Genomic DNA, 16,684 nt, shown 5'->3' on the forward strand with positions numbered 1-16,684 from the left:
TCCAGGAGGAGGTCTCCGCTAGCCATTTTGGTTACCTTGTATCCAGCCCCGAGAGTTTCTGTAAGGCACCTGGCAACCACGAAATGAAATACGGTCCTGGCTTGTTTTCCAGTTTTCTCACAGTGAATGGTGTGGAAGTGAGGAAATGTTTCTGTTGGATGGTTGAAAAAATTGATGTCGTCGGTGCGTACCCGCTTTAAGCTGGTACGATCAGTGAGTAGGGGAAATGCTCTATGCATGCCAGTCTTATATTGTTCAGCAGCGTTGGTGGCCAGTCACCACAGAGACCAACAAGGAGACGCTTCAAGTTTGCGGGTGCTGAACGCTTGCAGACGTCAGCCGTACAACAATGCCATAGCCCAATGCACCTAGGCCAAGGTAGGCTGTTTGCACAGGATTAACAATTGCCACCAGGAAAATGTGAAGTAAAGAGAAGAGAGAAGTAGACAGGACAGGCTAAAAGTGAGAGGTAAAGACGATGTTGTAGGAGAGAGAGAGGAAAAGGCGACAGCCAATTTCCCTTGGGTGGGTCAGCCCAGGGGTGCCATCTACGTGAAGCCGGGGCCAAAGAGGCGTGTTGCCTCTGCCGGGGGGCCTTAAAGGTCCAATCAACAAGCGTCGGCTCAACCCCCCAGGATCCCCTTTTCACCGGACCCGGCAAAGCCATGCACAGCTAGGCGTGGGAGGGAGTCGAAACTCCCCCATTAGGTCGGGTCTGTGGTGTCGCTACACGCCAAACGCCTACTTGCGCAGGTGCCCCTGCGGGGAATCAATCTAATCAACTGCATAATGTTGAAAAAAAAAACAACCGGCAACATCACTATCAATGTATTCTTCAACGTCGAAGGAGCGTTTAATAACCTGACATATGAGTCTATCTTTCACGCCCTGAGGTCATTAGGTGTAGAAGGTCGTATGTACCACTGGATCTCGGACTACCTCAGAGGCAAGACAGGCTACATGTCCACAAAAGAAGGTGACAAAACTCCGCACACAGTGCATCAAGGAGTTCCGTATGGCGGTGTCCTCAGGCCGACCTTATTTTACATCTTTCTCACGACCTTGTTTTACATCTTTCTCAATGGACTAATGAAGTGCATCCCAGCATCAGTAGAAATATCATTTTACGCAGACGACATTTGTATATGTAGCAGCGGTCGCAACAGACTTGTTCTACAAGCAAAATAGCAGAAAGCTCTCAATTATATCGAAAAACTCTGGCTTGAACGAGGTCTAACGATGCCACCAGAAAAGAGTCACGCCATTGCTTTTATGAGGCGTGATGTCTCACGCTACACTATAAAGATAGCCCATTCTACCATTCGGTACGTGACAAATCATTAGTTTCTGGGAGTGAAATTCGACCGGCTAATGCCCTGGACTCTCCACGTTTGGATAACAAAGGAAAAGGTAGCGTCATACTCGAGCATCTTTCGCTTACTAACAAGCGATGCTGGTGGCTGTGCTGTTAATGCTATGTTACTAATGTATACGGCTCTCTGCGAAGGTCTTCTACGTTTTCTCGAACGAACATACATTTCTCGAACGAACATACAGGCACTGACTGGAGTCCAGGCGCAAGCCCTGAGGGTGTGCCTTGGCCTACCAAAGAACACATCAAGCATCGGAACCCTCGATGAAAGTAGGCGCCTCTGAGCTCCTGTTCTTTTGCAGCAGGAGTTTCTTCGAGTCCAACTGCGTTATGCCACCAGAGCGCCGTATCATCCTCTTGCTTCAGGCAGTAGCCCTGCGCGGAGCCTCCTCCCGTTACATTATCAGAGAGCATCAATGCATGCAGAACCTTCGTGGAAGTCTCCTTCGTGGTCCATAGTCAACATTGTGCCTGGGTTCAAGAGCAAAAGACGCCCACCCAAACCAGCACTCAGACATTTCACTCCAGAGCATTTGGAAAACTGCTACAGAGCTACCCGTCATATATACACTGACGGCTCTGTTACGTCTACATCCTTCGCTATTGGCATCTGGATACCATCTGAAAATGTCACCATCTCTCTGTCACTGCACCTCATCTACAGCCACTGAAGAGGCTGAACTGCGGGCTGCCAATAATTACACAACATTGAGCAGACAGCCGAGTCCTGGGTCATCTTTACAGACTCAAGAGCCGCGCTGCAGTCGCTGAGCTTTTCATGCACATAGAACCAGCTCGTCATGGACATAAAACGCCTATGCAAGAAAGCCTGTGACCTTCATTATCACATTGTTCTGCAGTGGATACCTGCCCACTGCGGAACACAAGGCAACGTCCGGGCAAATGACGTTGCAAAAGCTGGACATGGCACTTCCGCGTAAATCGTCGAGACACCTTTCTCGAGGCCAGACGCAGCAACGCTAGTGTCCGTACACGCCTGGCGCTTCCTGCGATCCCTCTGGACAGACCCTAGCCAACAGTATGAGCCTCTGTACAAGATGGATTTATCGTGTGACTTCAGGATGCCGCGAAATCTCAACAGGCAAGATTATATATCTGCACGGGACCCGTTATATATCTGCACGGGACCCGTTATATATCTGCACCCTTGGAAGTAGCGCTGGTGAGAGATTTCTCGTGTGCGTTGTTGAAAAATGAAAATTCGCAGCCTGCGCATTAACTAAAAGCGGACTGCTGGTCTCTGGGTCCAATCTGAGGTTTCATTCTCTCAATTCCCGTTGGCAGCGATTGCCCTGTTTCAGCAGGAAAGACCGATTTAGCAATGCATGCTTTGCACCTCCCCAGGTTTCTCTCCTGCGAAGCGCCGCAATGAGCGTCAGCGTCAACGCCACCGCCAGTGTACGAGAACAGGGGCATGTTACACTTCGAAAGAGAAAAGAACACTTGATAAACAAATACGACAGCAAAACTTTCAGAATTAAGACAACTATACAAAAAAAGATTACATATGAACCCCATCAATAAAAACAACGAAGCAGTAGCGATAATTCCGGTAGTACATGTTCATGAACCAAACAAGAACAGTAACAAACCGAAAAAAAAGAAAGAAGACACGACATGAATACACATATATACCACGACGCATAAATCACGCAGTGCCAAACATGTTGTGTAAGATAACCTGCACTGAGGATAGTGATAACTCATTGTGGGAATGGATCATATTGCGATGCATTCTTTAGAATGAAAGAATGCGAATGAGTTGAGGTTCTGCAGTGAAAAACATGAACTCTTTGTTTATGGTCGATTCTGGGTGACCTGAATGAGGGGGGGGGCGTATCTAAATGTTCGCGAAGGTTATTGTTATAATAGTGAAGCTCATGAAAAAGACTGAGTCAGAATATTCTACACTGAGAGGCGAGTTCAGACAGGTTGATCTGAGACTTCATTAGTGTAACACAGGCCGTGCGGTTATAACTGGACGAAATGAAACGAACTAAACGATTCTGGACTGCTTCCAGTTCATGTATTAGTGCTGTGGTACCTAGATCGCAAACGAATTATGCGTATTTGGGTGTTGAACAAGTGTAGGTACTGTAAAAAAGCTTTTTTAAGGGATGAAAGTGCCATGAGCAAGGTTCTGCGAAAATACCTAACTAGATGGTTGGCCTTGGCGATGATGTATGTACTTCAGATCCAGGTTTCATGAGATGTTATAGCAAACATCAACACCTAGATAAATGCAAGATGAAACAGCCTCGAGGTAGCTGCCGTTAAGATAATACTGCGAATAAACAAGCAATGTTTGGCAGACAAGCATTGCTTCGACTTTCGTATTCCCTTTCATGTTCTATAATCGGCGCCAGATAAATATGCTATATATGTCATTCTGAAGCGAGGTAACATCGCCTTGGTTTGTTGTTTTCTGATAAACTGTGCAGTGATCTGCTGATATGCATACCTTTGATGAGATGTTAGTTGGCAAGTCATTCATGAAAGTGAAGAACAGCAGGGGTCCCAACACAGAGCCCTGGGGATCACCCGAGAGCACCAGTTGAACGGAGGAAATAACATCGTTATCAGAAAGAAACTGTGTTCAGTTAGAAAGAAAAGCTCGAATCTAGTTAAGCATGTTGGGATCTAGATTTGAATGTTTCAGCTGAAGAAGTAGTAACTGATCACTGACCTTGTCGAATGCCTTGGAATATTTTAAAAAATAGTCTATAGTAAATCCAGAATCGAGTAGAATCAACATGCAGGTCGTCAGCTAAGAAAAAATGCTATGCTTCGCAGAACAAACTTTTGCGAAACTGCTGGTAGTGAGGCGCGAAAAATTGGCTAGACTCGAGAGAGTTAACAAGGCGAGTGAAAATGGTATGCTCAAGTGTTTTGCATGAGACAGATGTGAGCAATACCAGACGGAAATTTAGTATACTGTGTGTTGCCCCTGACTTGTGAACTCGTATTACTTTGCCGGACAACCAGTTTTTCGGAAGGCTAGAGTGCTGCAAAGACTGTGAAAAACTGCAAAAGAGGACAATATAGCTGAGTGAAACAGCGTTTTTCAAGATTTTACTATTGATCCCGTCACCTTCGCATGATGATGAGTTTCCAAGTTTTTATTGATCACACGAATACCTTCGAAGGTAACGAAAATGTCCATCGGTACGTATATTGGGGGGATGGCAAAGCGGTTTGGTTACTGATGGTCACCTGGTGTAAGAAAGCTCTTATGACTGTGCTCTTTAGTATATATGCACATTCTACGTTGGGCATGGGATGCCCATCATCCGTCGGCAAGGCTACAGCGCGGGTCTCGGTGCCATGGTAGAAATTTCGCGAAGTAATTAATGGACTACCTAGCTAGCTAGCTAGCCTACAACATCGTGTTTTCGTGACTTTATATTTACCGCTGCTGAAATGGCCTGACAAGAGGGCATAACAAATATAACTGACTGGTTCTAACGTGCAAATGATGTCGTGTATGTCATATAGAACATTTTTTATATTTTTGTTTATTTATTCACCAATACTGTCAATCTCATCAGTCAATCTCATCTCACCAATACTGTCAATCTCATTATAGCAGGGAAGGCATATGAAAACGTATATTTGTTTGCACAGATTCAGAAAGCACAAAAAAAAGCCGGAATTACAGAACGACATGCAAATCCAAGGTTATACATTGCCACTAAACAACACGCAATCAAACAATTTTAGTAATAGCAAAATCATGAGCCAGGTTATCATTAAAACGACAACGAAAATATAATGCATGCATTTGTAATATGGGGTAGGGACAACAAGTAGGTATTATTACTGAACAACTTATTCGAAGAATTTCATGAACAATAAGCTAATCGAAAAACATGTCACTTGAAAATAACGATCATAAAAAACAAAACATTTGTATTAGTAATATGACACTGACTCGTTTATTGGGTTTATTGATGATGTGATGTTGTTAGTGCGATTTTCGAGGCAACCAATTAGCTTTCAATCGCAGCTGTAAACGAGTTTATGAATGATTCAATGCTTAAGGTGGGTTTCAGCGAGTTCCAATCTTTAATGAATAGAGGGAAAAATGAGCATTTGAAGCAATTCTTGTTAAAAGAGTATTTTACAAGAGTATGGGAATGATTATGACGGGTTGGTCTGCCGTGAAAAAGATAGATACGTTGAGGCATCTATTTTTATTATGTTGTGGAGTAGTGGAAACATTAGTTTCAGTCTTGTTAGCTTTATTCGGTTTTGTAGTGTTAAAATGCCAGCGTTATTGAGTAGGTGCGTCGGTGAGTCTGTCAGTATATACTTGCTAAAAATAAACCTTATTGCTTTTCTTTGAACCGCTTCTATTTAAGGTTGTTTGTAATCGTTATTCCTAGATATTTGTGGCTAGAGACTGTGGCTAAGGGACAGTTGTCAATAGTGTAAGAAAAGTTGGACCTGTGTTTTTGGCGAGTTATTGTCATGGAGACACATTTACCTATAATAAAAGACATTTGCCATTTTCGCACCACGTGTGTACATCTTCTAGTGCTCGGTTAAGAATTAGGTGAGCCGTAGCAGAATTAATTTCCTGGTAAAGTACGCAGTCATTTGCAAAAAAGCCTTAGTTTTACTTAAGTTGAGAGGGACAGATCAATAATGAATATGGTGAATAATATTGGTGCTAAGACGCTGCCCTGTGGCACGCCTGACGTGACTGATGCTATTATAGAGGTGCTGTCTTGTAACTGTACAATTTGGGAGCGATTGGCTAAGTTATCCTTATTCCAGTGAACAATCGTGGTATCGCCAAGAGTAGCTTTTAATTTACTAATTATTTTTAATGAGAAACACGATCAAATTTATTTGAATAGTCTAAGAAGATGAGGTCAATTTGTTTATGGTTATCAATGGACTTGGCTGCATCGTGCATTATTATAAATGTTGAGTAACCGTTGAATGACGTATTCTCGGATTTGTCGCGTTCATTAAATGAGATAAATATGTACCAAAATGAATGTGAAATGAGAAAATGATAGGTGGTACGATCAAATTTATTATTTGCATGTCATGTACGGCATCATTGACTTACATATTTCGCCGCGCAAGGCTTGCTGGCGTCTGGTCTACTGGCGCTATAGAAAAATTGCGTGACGCGACCACACGGCGAATAAAAATTACAGGTGTTCACGTCAAATCATATCATGTATTGCATGTACCGTATGATCTTAACGCCGCGCTCATAGTAAACCCGCAGCCAGTTCACTATCTGGATATTCACCGAAAATAGTACTCTGTCACGTGACTGTATGATGAACATTAAAACAGGTGGTAATATGAAAATAATAGCATGCATCACGTCTCTTGCATGGCCTAAATGCTACGCTCATAGTACGAAGCTGCCGTTTCGCCAACATGGTATGCACCGAGATTGGTTTATAGGGAGGTATTTGTATGACGAACATGAATGAGAGATTGGGACAAGAAACATGTCATATTTTCTTGTTAAAAGCTGTCATATATATTTATCATTTAGTAACGTTTCATCATACTGATTCTGGTCCTTATTATAACAGCAAACCGGACGTGATTGCACCGTAAGCGCGGCATGCAAATCATGAGTTACACAAGATGCATGCCATATTTTCTTCCAAAGACTGTCATTTATGTTGGTAATACAGTCACGTGATACATTGCCAATGCAATTGTATTTAAAGCTAACGAATTGGCCGCGAACCCGGCATGATTGTGGCATAAATCACGTCAAAACTCACCTGCTAGTAATAACTTTCATGTTAATAGTTGTCATTTGGATTAATCAAGCAGTCAACTAACGCAATACCAATTCTGGTGAATTTCAAGCAGGCCGAAAGGTTGTGAATAAACAATGACTGTGGCAGAAAAATCACCTGGTAATTTTATGCTTTCACTTTGCATTCATTATCGTCATGAAGTGAGGCAAACAGCCTTGAGCCCACCATAAGCGCGACATATAAATAATGCTGTACATGAAATATATACTACAATTTTCATGTTATCTCCAGTCATTGAAAGTCGTCTCCCATTTATATCTACTGGGAGAATTGTTTTCATATATCTATTCAACCAAACAGCCGTGAGTGCGCGGAGACACTACCAGCGAGGCCAGCGAGCGGGATCCTCCATAAGGCAAAGCCTACGAAGAGCGCGTGGTGGCGAGAGAGAACGAACGCGGTACATTGCCCATTTCAGTAACTTTAAGATGACGTTTGTTCGACACCTTACTACGGGTCTTTTTGTAATATTTTCTTTGAGATCTGTTATTATATAATTCACGAAGTCATATTCATGACGGGAATAGGCCAGAGGAGCAATGGTGAAATTCGGCATAAAACATTTTCGTGTTAAAGAAAGCAACTCAATCGCAGCTGCCCTGAAATCGCGCAGTACACTGGCCTATACCGTTGCGTTTCTATGAAAAATGACCACTGTAGATGTAACAGAGTGTACAGCCATCGGTCCATGCCCGAGCTCGCAACCACTGTTCCAATTCGAAGCACCAAGCAATTGCGCAATGATCAGTCTCTTCATGTCGTAAAAGAAATAAAAAGTCTGTTCAACGTGGATTTTGATGTTTGACAAAGACGATGACGCATCATTTTGGCACCAGTATTTATACACCTTCTCAAACATTCCTTCTAGCTTGGTGAAGGCTACAGGACTTCTGAGTCAATAGAAACGGCTATTAGCCCATCCACGCGTATTCATTCATGTCTCCCTGGCTTCTTTCTACTCGCGCGAACTCTCCCAAATATTGGTTTATCCCATGTTAAGGAGGTGACCACTATAAGAACCTGGCATAGGCAACTAGCTAGCTAGCTAGCTAGCTAGCTAGATAGATAGATAGATAGATAGATAGATAGATAGATAGATAGATAGATAGATAGATAAATAGATAGATAGACAGATAGATTTACAGACAGACAGCCAAACAGACAGTTGTACAGACAGACAGACAGACAGACAGACAGACAGACAGACAGGCAGACAGACAGACAGACAGACAGACAGACAGACAGACAGACGGACGGACTCTGCCTGGCTGTTCCTGATGTGCCTATCCGCCCAGCTGCTGGCTCACTCTACCCATACACGTACACTTCGCTTCACCAAAGACTTGAACACCAGTGCGCAGCTGCAACGCTATCGACAGTGCCTCTGACGGAACTGATAAATGCCGGCGCTGCAAAGTCACTCGTCAGGGGGCATGAAAGCATGTACGGAATGATGGGCTTACGCACTTTTCCGCTCTTCGTGCAGGTCGGTGGCCATTGTGGTATTGCCTACTCTAGTTTTAAGACTAATAATGTCTTCATTGTAGTGATTCCATGCCCAGAAGCCGTCATTACACCGTTTCGTTCATTATTGCTGATGAGTGGCAATGTTGAAAGTAACCCTGGCCCGACTAAAGAACAACCAGCAACCTTAAGTGAAATTCTAAGAACAATTGAGGATCCGAAGCAGCGGTCTATTAGAATAGAAGACGTAGAAAAAAGATTACTGACACAATTGAAGAACTTAAATTTAAACACAAAACAGTCGCTACTGTGATTTCTGACATGAGTGAAGGCTTAAAAAAGTTTAAATTCAAACGGTTAATACTGATCATTGGCAAAGCGCCGTGAATGAGATACGGAAAACAACGCAAAACTTTGCAAAAATTTCAAGTGATTTGCGTGTAAGGCTTGATAATGCGGAAGACCGCTCCCAACGCGATAATCTCGTCTTTTACGAAATACAAGATGATACCTCTGAGAATTCCCAGAAGTCTGAAAATAAAAGAATTGGAAATCATGACACGTTAATTCTTGACCTTACTAGCGAAAACGTTGCAAGAGCTCACAGGATCGGGTGTTTTTGCGCTGGAAAAAAGCGCCCGTTGATTGTTAAGTTGACCGCCTAGAAAAATAAAGAACAAATCCTTTGGATACGCTCAGAGTTGAAACAGTCAATGAGTGATTTCTGCCCTGTAACACGATTTGCTAGAAAGAAACTGACAGAGTTCGGCAAGAACCTTCATGTTCTTTATCAAGTACGACATAAAAAGCTTCTTGCAGGTGGTAAATCTTATTTATTTAGTGAAAATACCTTACAGGCCAGAAGGCATTGAGTAAGGGGGGTTACAGTGAAAAATCGCATGTAAATTTTAAAATAAAAACGGTACAATGTCGGTTAGTAATAACAAAAAAAATTAACAAAGCAATAAGTCAGCAATACGTAAACATGGCGATGAAGTATATAAGAACACTCCGTAACATAAAAACCCTCGGAAAAGAAGTAAAAGAACGTCAAGATGAAATATTAAGGAAATGCGTCTGAACTTTTTGCCGAAACGTGTTGGGGTTGCTATCAGAGGCGATATCGTCGGGAAGATCATTCCACATGCGGATGGCTTGTGGTAGTGCGGATGTGTTGAACGCGTTCGTGTTACCAAAAATGCGAGTGAAGCTGAGATGGTTATGTAATCTGCGTGACGTGTAGAGCGGGCGTTGAAGGTGCAACGACGATGTTTTGTTACTGTAGACGTACTTATGAAATAGGCATAACAAGGACACGTGACGACGAACATTTAATGCTTGGAGGGAATGATGGAGTTTAAGCTGAGTCACACTGGAATTGATGTCATAGTTTCTAGAAATGTAACGGGTGGCTCTGTTCTGGATTGTTTCCAGCATGTTAATTTGATACTGAGCGGAGGGGGACCAAACAGATGAGGCATATTCAGTTGCGGGCGGACGAAAGTTAGGTATGACATTTTGCGAATGTTAGTGGGACAACGACGAAGGTTTCGGCGTAAATAACCCAATGTTTTGGAGGCTTTTGCACAAACGTTAGTGATGTGATCAAACCAGGAAAGCCCTGGTGTAAGGTGGATGCCAAGATACTTGTAAGAAGTCGCCGTGGAGAGCCTGTCACATTGCATATGGTAAGTGAAGTTAGATATGACCTGTTTACGTCCAAAAGAAACAACTTTACACTTATTAGTATTCAACCTCATAAGCCAAGTGCTGCACCAGTTAGAAATAGTGTTCAGATCATCTTGAAGGATGGAGTGATCGTTAGGACAGTTTATAGGTCTGTAGAGCATGCAGTCATCAGCGAAGATTCTGATATGCGATGATATGTTAGTTGGGAGGTCGTTGATGTAGATAAGAAAAAGTAATGGGCCAAGAACGCTCCCCTGTGGGACGCCAGAAGAGACATACGAAGAGGGAGAGGAAGAATTATTAACGATTGTGAACTGCTTGCGAAGTGACAGAAAATTGCGTAGCCAAGATAAAGTGAGGGAGTCTAATCGGAGGGCAGATAATTTTGAAATAAGGCGACAATGGGCAACACGATCGAATGCTTTGGCGAAATCAAGAAATATGCAATCAGTCTGTAGGCCATTATTTATGTTGTAATGAATGTCTGTAGTGAATTCTAGTAACTGTGTTTCGCATGACATGCCCTTTCTGAATCCGTGCTGGTTTGAAAAGAAGAATTTGTTAGTCTCGAGGTGACTGTATACGTGGGAGGCGATTATGTGTTCGAGGAGTTTGCAACATATGCATGTGAGCGAGATTGGGCGATAATTTTTAGGTGAGTTCTTATCTCCGGATTTAAAAATGGGTACTACTTTGGCTATTTTCCAGTCGTCTGGAAGTTTCCCAGACGATAGCGACTGTCGAAAAATGTGGTATAATGTAATGCTAGATATGGAAACAGTTTTTTTAATTACCTTAGAGTTGATATCATCTATACCAGCTGATGAGGATGCCTTAATCTGTTTAATTCGACACGCGATACCCTCCACCGTAATTTCAATAGGCTGCATGTATTGGAAGTTGTAATCAGGGATATGTGGTACGTCAGAAGAATCTTCTTGGCTAAATACAGATGAAAAAAAGGTATTAAAAGTAGTGGAGCACTCGTAGTCTGAAAGCGGAATGTTGTTTTCATTAAGTAATGACAACTGGTTGGAACCGTGGTTAGGGGATATGAGGCGCCAGAATTTTTTTGGATTATTTTGCAGAAGAGAAGGTAGGTCGTTGTGAAAATATTTTTCTTTGGCGTTGCGTATTGCTTTACAGTAGTCAGTCAAGTACTGCTTGTATTTTTCCCAAGCGGAGGGCGTAGCACTGCGTTTGGCATTGCAGTACAGGCGTTTTTTTCTTGTTTCTTTGCTTACGGAGGGATTTAGTGAACCAGGGATTAGATAGATCATTAGAAACAGTGATAACAGGGATATATTGGTTTATCAATGAAGACATCTTGTCTCTAAAAAGCACCCAGTTTTCATTTACAGACCTGTTGTAGAATGACGGAAAGAGGACATTGCTAAAAAATTCTTCGAGCTGTGCACTTATTTTGTCAAACTCTGCTTTGCTGTAGTCCCGAATTTTCTTTTTGGATATTCCTGCAAATGGTACAGGTAAGTCCAACGTTACCTCGATTAAATTGTGATCACTGAAGCCCTTTAGGCAAGAGACTGTCCTCACTGAATCAGGAGCATTAGTTAGTAATAGGTCTAACGTATTTAAACCACGGGTTGGTTGATCAATGACTTGCGAGAGGTTAAAGTCCAAGACTAAGTTAATGAATTCTGTGGAAAGGCAGCATGGTGATGAGAAGTTTGTCCAATCAATCAGCGGGAGGTTGAAGTCACCGAATAGGGGATATGAGGCATCATTACAATGCGGACGACGATTACGTCCTTGAAAATGGTCTTACGAATAACCACGAAAGTGAAGACCCTACTCCTTCCTTTAGACCGAAACGAGTGGCGCAGAAAAAAAAGCGATATAGAAACTAGAGGGGTTGCGGCTCATAGAGTGCTGGGTGGACTAACTTAGCGGTGCTGTTTACAAATATACGTAGGCGTATGCAAAAAGAAATGAATTATGTAGCCTAATCGATGATTGCGACGCTGACATAGTAGCCAGTACTGAAACATGGTTATCCGCTAATGTACGCAACGCTGACATGCTGTACTGCAATAAAAAATATTAAATCTATCGCAATGACCGCACTGTATCTGTTGGTGGTGGTGTGCTACTTGCAATTACTGAAATCCTTAGCAGATTTGTAGTTCCCATTACTAGCGATATAAAATAAGTGCGGTGTTGTTTAACTACAAACTTTAAGAAAATGATTATTGGTGTTTGTTACCGCTCACGGACAACCAGAGCATCATTCATTGAAAACCTTCACGACTGTTAAAATCGAAATACTGTACAACATACTGGTGCTGAAATACTTCTTATGGGTGATTTTAACTTTCCCAACATTGTCTGGTCTGCCATATGCCCATTTTGAAGTCCATCATTATCCGAGTTCAACGATTTTATCTCGGTTTGTGCTGATTTATACTTAATGCAGTTAATTGTTTTGGCTACTTGTATCACACAAAATTCACCGTCACTTTTACACCTTATTCTAATGTCAGTTAAAGATGTCGCTTCTTCGATCACCCATTTGCCGGGCCTAAGCGACCATGACACTTTGACTTTCAGCCTAGTTACAACACATTCAAAAACATGCAAATGGTTCAAAACTGATAAAGATTACGGGAAAGGTAACTACTACGCTAATAATGAAGAACTTACATTATTTCTGGACGTTTTTCTACCTGGTGTATTCAAGCGTTCAGCACAGAGTAAATGGAATATGTTTAAATCCGTTGTTTCAAGAAGATGTACCTAGTCGTCGTATATTTCCAACAGTAAGCCACCCTGGTTCATTAGGTACCTCAACAGACTTGCCAATAAAAAGAAACGTTACTTCCGTAGAGCAAAACTTTCTTGAAAAGCGTCTCATTGGTTATCATATAGAACTACCACCTCGTCATACATTTCCACTTTGTAGTGCAGCAAATTTTTGTTCTTCAGTATTATTCTTCCAAAATTCTTCAAAATAGCCCACAAGGCTTTTGGAATGTACTGAAGGACAAAAATGACCATAAGTTTACGCTATCGTATCCACCTGGTGACGCCGTGCCGACAATGCTTACTGCCCATGTGTTGAATGACACCTTTTTTCGATCATTTTCATCTGCGAAAACCAAAGATATGCCCAACTTTCCACGATACAACGATCTTCCTATGGAGCCAATTGTTCTTGATTCTGTAGGAATTGCAAAGATAAATGACAAACTAAAACTAAGTTCCACTAGTGGTACAGATAAGATCAACTCGAAATTCCTCGAAAACACGAAAGAATGCTATTCAATTATTCTAAAGTGTATTTTTTAGCAATATTATGACTCCGGTTTTTTACCTGAAGACCGGAAAACAGATACAATTGTCCCATTTTCGAAATCCAGAAATTCGGAAAGAGGAGTTATTCCTGAAACATTCGTCCTATCTCACTTACGTCAGTTCCATGTAAAATATTTGATCACATAATCTTCACGCATATTGTCAACTATCTAAAGAATAACAGTTTCTTTTCAACCTCGCAACATGGTTTCCGGAAATCTTTCTCGTGTGAGTCTCAGCTAATCACATTCGCAAACAACCTACATGTATATGTTGAATCTGGCTTTATCGTAGATTGTATGTTTTAGACTTCGCGAAAGCTTTCGACAAAGTTAACCACTCCTTACTGTTCCATACACTAAGTGCTCTTAATATTGATCCCCAAGTACTCACTTGCATTTGAGAAGTCCTTTCCGGCCGTGTACAGTACGTCACAGCCAACGGCTTTGACTCTCTATTAGCAACAGTCAGTTCCGGTGTACCTCAAGGGTAAGTGCTTGGTCCGCTGTTATTTCTAATATACATTAATGACCTACCTACTATCATTTCATCACAAGCTTGTTTGTTTGCAGACGACTGTGTCATTTACCAGAAAATAACCAGCGATGCAGACGTGGAATCGCTACAAAATGAATTCGATACCGTATCACAGTGGTGTGGCATATGGAACTGAACGTCGCTAAATGCAAAAGCATGCGTGTAACTAGCCGCTACGTCACCTCTTCGACCTATTCTCTTAAGAATTCACCCCTGTAAACCACAGCTTTTTATCACTGCCTTGGCATTCGCATACCTAATAACTTGCCATAAAATTACCACGTCTTTTACATCTTATTCAAAGCAAACCAAACTTTAGGTTACTTGAAAAGAAAGTTCTATCTTGACCCACCGTCGCTAAAATTATTGCTTTATACCACCTACGTTCGCCCTCAACTAGAATACGCCTCATCTGTCTGGGACACGCACAGCTCTACATTATCACAAGGAATGGAGGCAGTAAAAAAATCGCTCGGTTCGCTTTATTTCATCTAAGATCGCAATACCAGTGTCACAAACATGAAAGCTGCTCTTGATCTACCATCCTTAGCAACACGTAGAAAACAATCACACATTTGTCTTTCTCATAAAATGTACTACCATAAACCTGCTCTTCGTTCCTTGTTCATACACCCAGCTCCATTTTGCTCACATCGACTTGATTATCATCACAAGGTAGACATACCCTATTTTTTATCTTCTGCAGGCTCGCAATCATTTGTCCCAAGAACAGTAGTTGATCGGAATCACTTACCAGACTACATAACCAATATAACTAATAGAACTGCATTTAAAAATGTCTTATGCAGCATACTGTAGCTCTACATGTTTATTTTTCCAACGTATTGCACTCTACTAGATTTCTGGGATTCTTTTGTATAATGTTTCTAGTTTTACTTTTTTGCTGTTATTGTTCATGCTCTTGTTTTTACGATGCACAGCCCCACCATCTCTGCAATGTATTTATACCTTTGAAGGTACGATAAATAAAGCAATAAATAAATAAATAAATAAATAGACGGACGGACAGACGGACACCCAGGCTAAAAGTACTTGCAAAACTCTAAAAGGCTTTGCATATAAAACCCAAATTTATCAGTGCTTCCACCCAGTGGCCATGGTCTCGCTGGCTGCCTTTGGCAGGGAACGATCTTTTTCATTGTCTCCTATCGCTACTTGTCGTACTAATTTCACAATGCACCACTTTTCAGCGTTTCAAGCTTCCCTGATATCCCTGAAAACAAGCTGACACGGGATGCGTCGCAGCCAGAAAAAAATTTAAACTGAAATGGTCAGACGCTACCACTTACGATGTCCATAAACTTCAAAGTCCAGAATAGCTCAGGTCTCGTAGTCAGTATAGTATATTTTTCCTTCCCTTGGTGTCTGATCTGAAATATCCACGAAATTGACAGTGTTGTTTGTAATGACGAAGAGCTTAAGTGGCACTTAGGATGCTAACTTTTTTCAAATAAAAGCATTTATTTATGCTATTGCTCACAAATATGAGTTCAGAGTGAAACTGATGAAATGAGTAGGTGACAATGAAAAAAAAGAGCACAGCTTCACATTCAGTGACACGTCAGTTTTGGAGAGTAAGGGGACGTAAATAACGAGAAGTACTGAAGTGCACCAGTCTCTGAATAACACGTCAGTGGTGTTGAACTGTTTTGTATATTTTGGGCCTAATGGATGCTGCCGCCTACCGACACACATACACACACCGATTAACTGTGAAGCATACCCCCTGTGAGGTATTGCCCGAGAATGGAGTGGATTTTGAAAGTATTAGGAAGTTTTTGTGTGATTAGGTATATATAACATAAAGATTAGAGATTGCATAAGAAATTTTGATGCTTTACATATTGTATATATTTATGTTGTTTGCATGGGAGTGGTCGGTGCTGGAGACCAGCTCAAAGGGCCTCTCATGGCCGATTTTGGCTGTTTGTTTGTTTCCTTTAAATTATGGCTTATACCCACTCAGGAGAATTGGCCAAGAAAGCCTAGGGTTCTTTTTTTGTAAGAATTACAACTTTGTGTAACATTAAATTTGCATGTTAATACAACTAATGTAAGGTAAATGAAAGAAGAAGAGAGAAAAGGGTAAAAAACTAGAAAATTGATTTTGAGAGATTTTCACATTTCCGGTGGGGAGATGACCATACAGATGCGTTTACTTCACCTATTTATTCAGAATAAACTTTTCTTGATAATACACTCTCGTTAACATTTAATTGAACATTACAATTGGATAGGTTAGAATGCCTGAATAAAATCGCAAACAGCCTTGAAAACAACCTTGTGGCAATTTAAAAAAACTGAGCATCAAAGCTCAGTGCAGTTTCTGCCGTCAATGTAACGCCTATTTCCAGAGCGGGAATAACTACAAGTCTTTTTCTAAGTATAGAGAATCAGCGACAAGATGAAAAATAGAGTTCAACTGATTCTATAGTTTCGCCGAATGCACAGAGGAATGATATCATCT

The 16,684-nt window shown here is 41.5% G+C and overlaps 1 protein-coding gene across 2 annotated transcripts in view; it reads right to left on the reverse strand.

Annotated features, from left to right (window-relative positions):
* The window catches only part of LOC119173328 (uncharacterized), an 89,434-nt gene that overhangs the window by 14,412 nt on the left and 58,338 nt on the right, over positions 1-16,684 (reverse strand). The window contains exon 4 of one of the 2 annotated variants that reach the window (XM_037424195.2): positions 15,507-15,587. The exons of the other annotated variant lie outside the window; for it this stretch is intronic. Coding sequence (XP_037280092.2) covers positions 15,538-15,587 — 50 coding nt within the window. The 3' untranslated portion in view covers positions 15,507-15,537. The remainder of the gene's footprint in view (positions 1-15,506; positions 15,588-16,684) is intronic. 2 annotated transcript variants of the gene reach the window in all.

This window comes from Rhipicephalus microplus, chromosome 5, assembly GCF_043290135.1.
Source record: "Rhipicephalus microplus isolate Deutch F79 chromosome 5, USDA_Rmic, whole genome shotgun sequence".
Taxonomy (NCBI): Eukaryota; Metazoa; Arthropoda; class Arachnida; order Ixodida; family Ixodidae; genus Rhipicephalus; species Rhipicephalus microplus.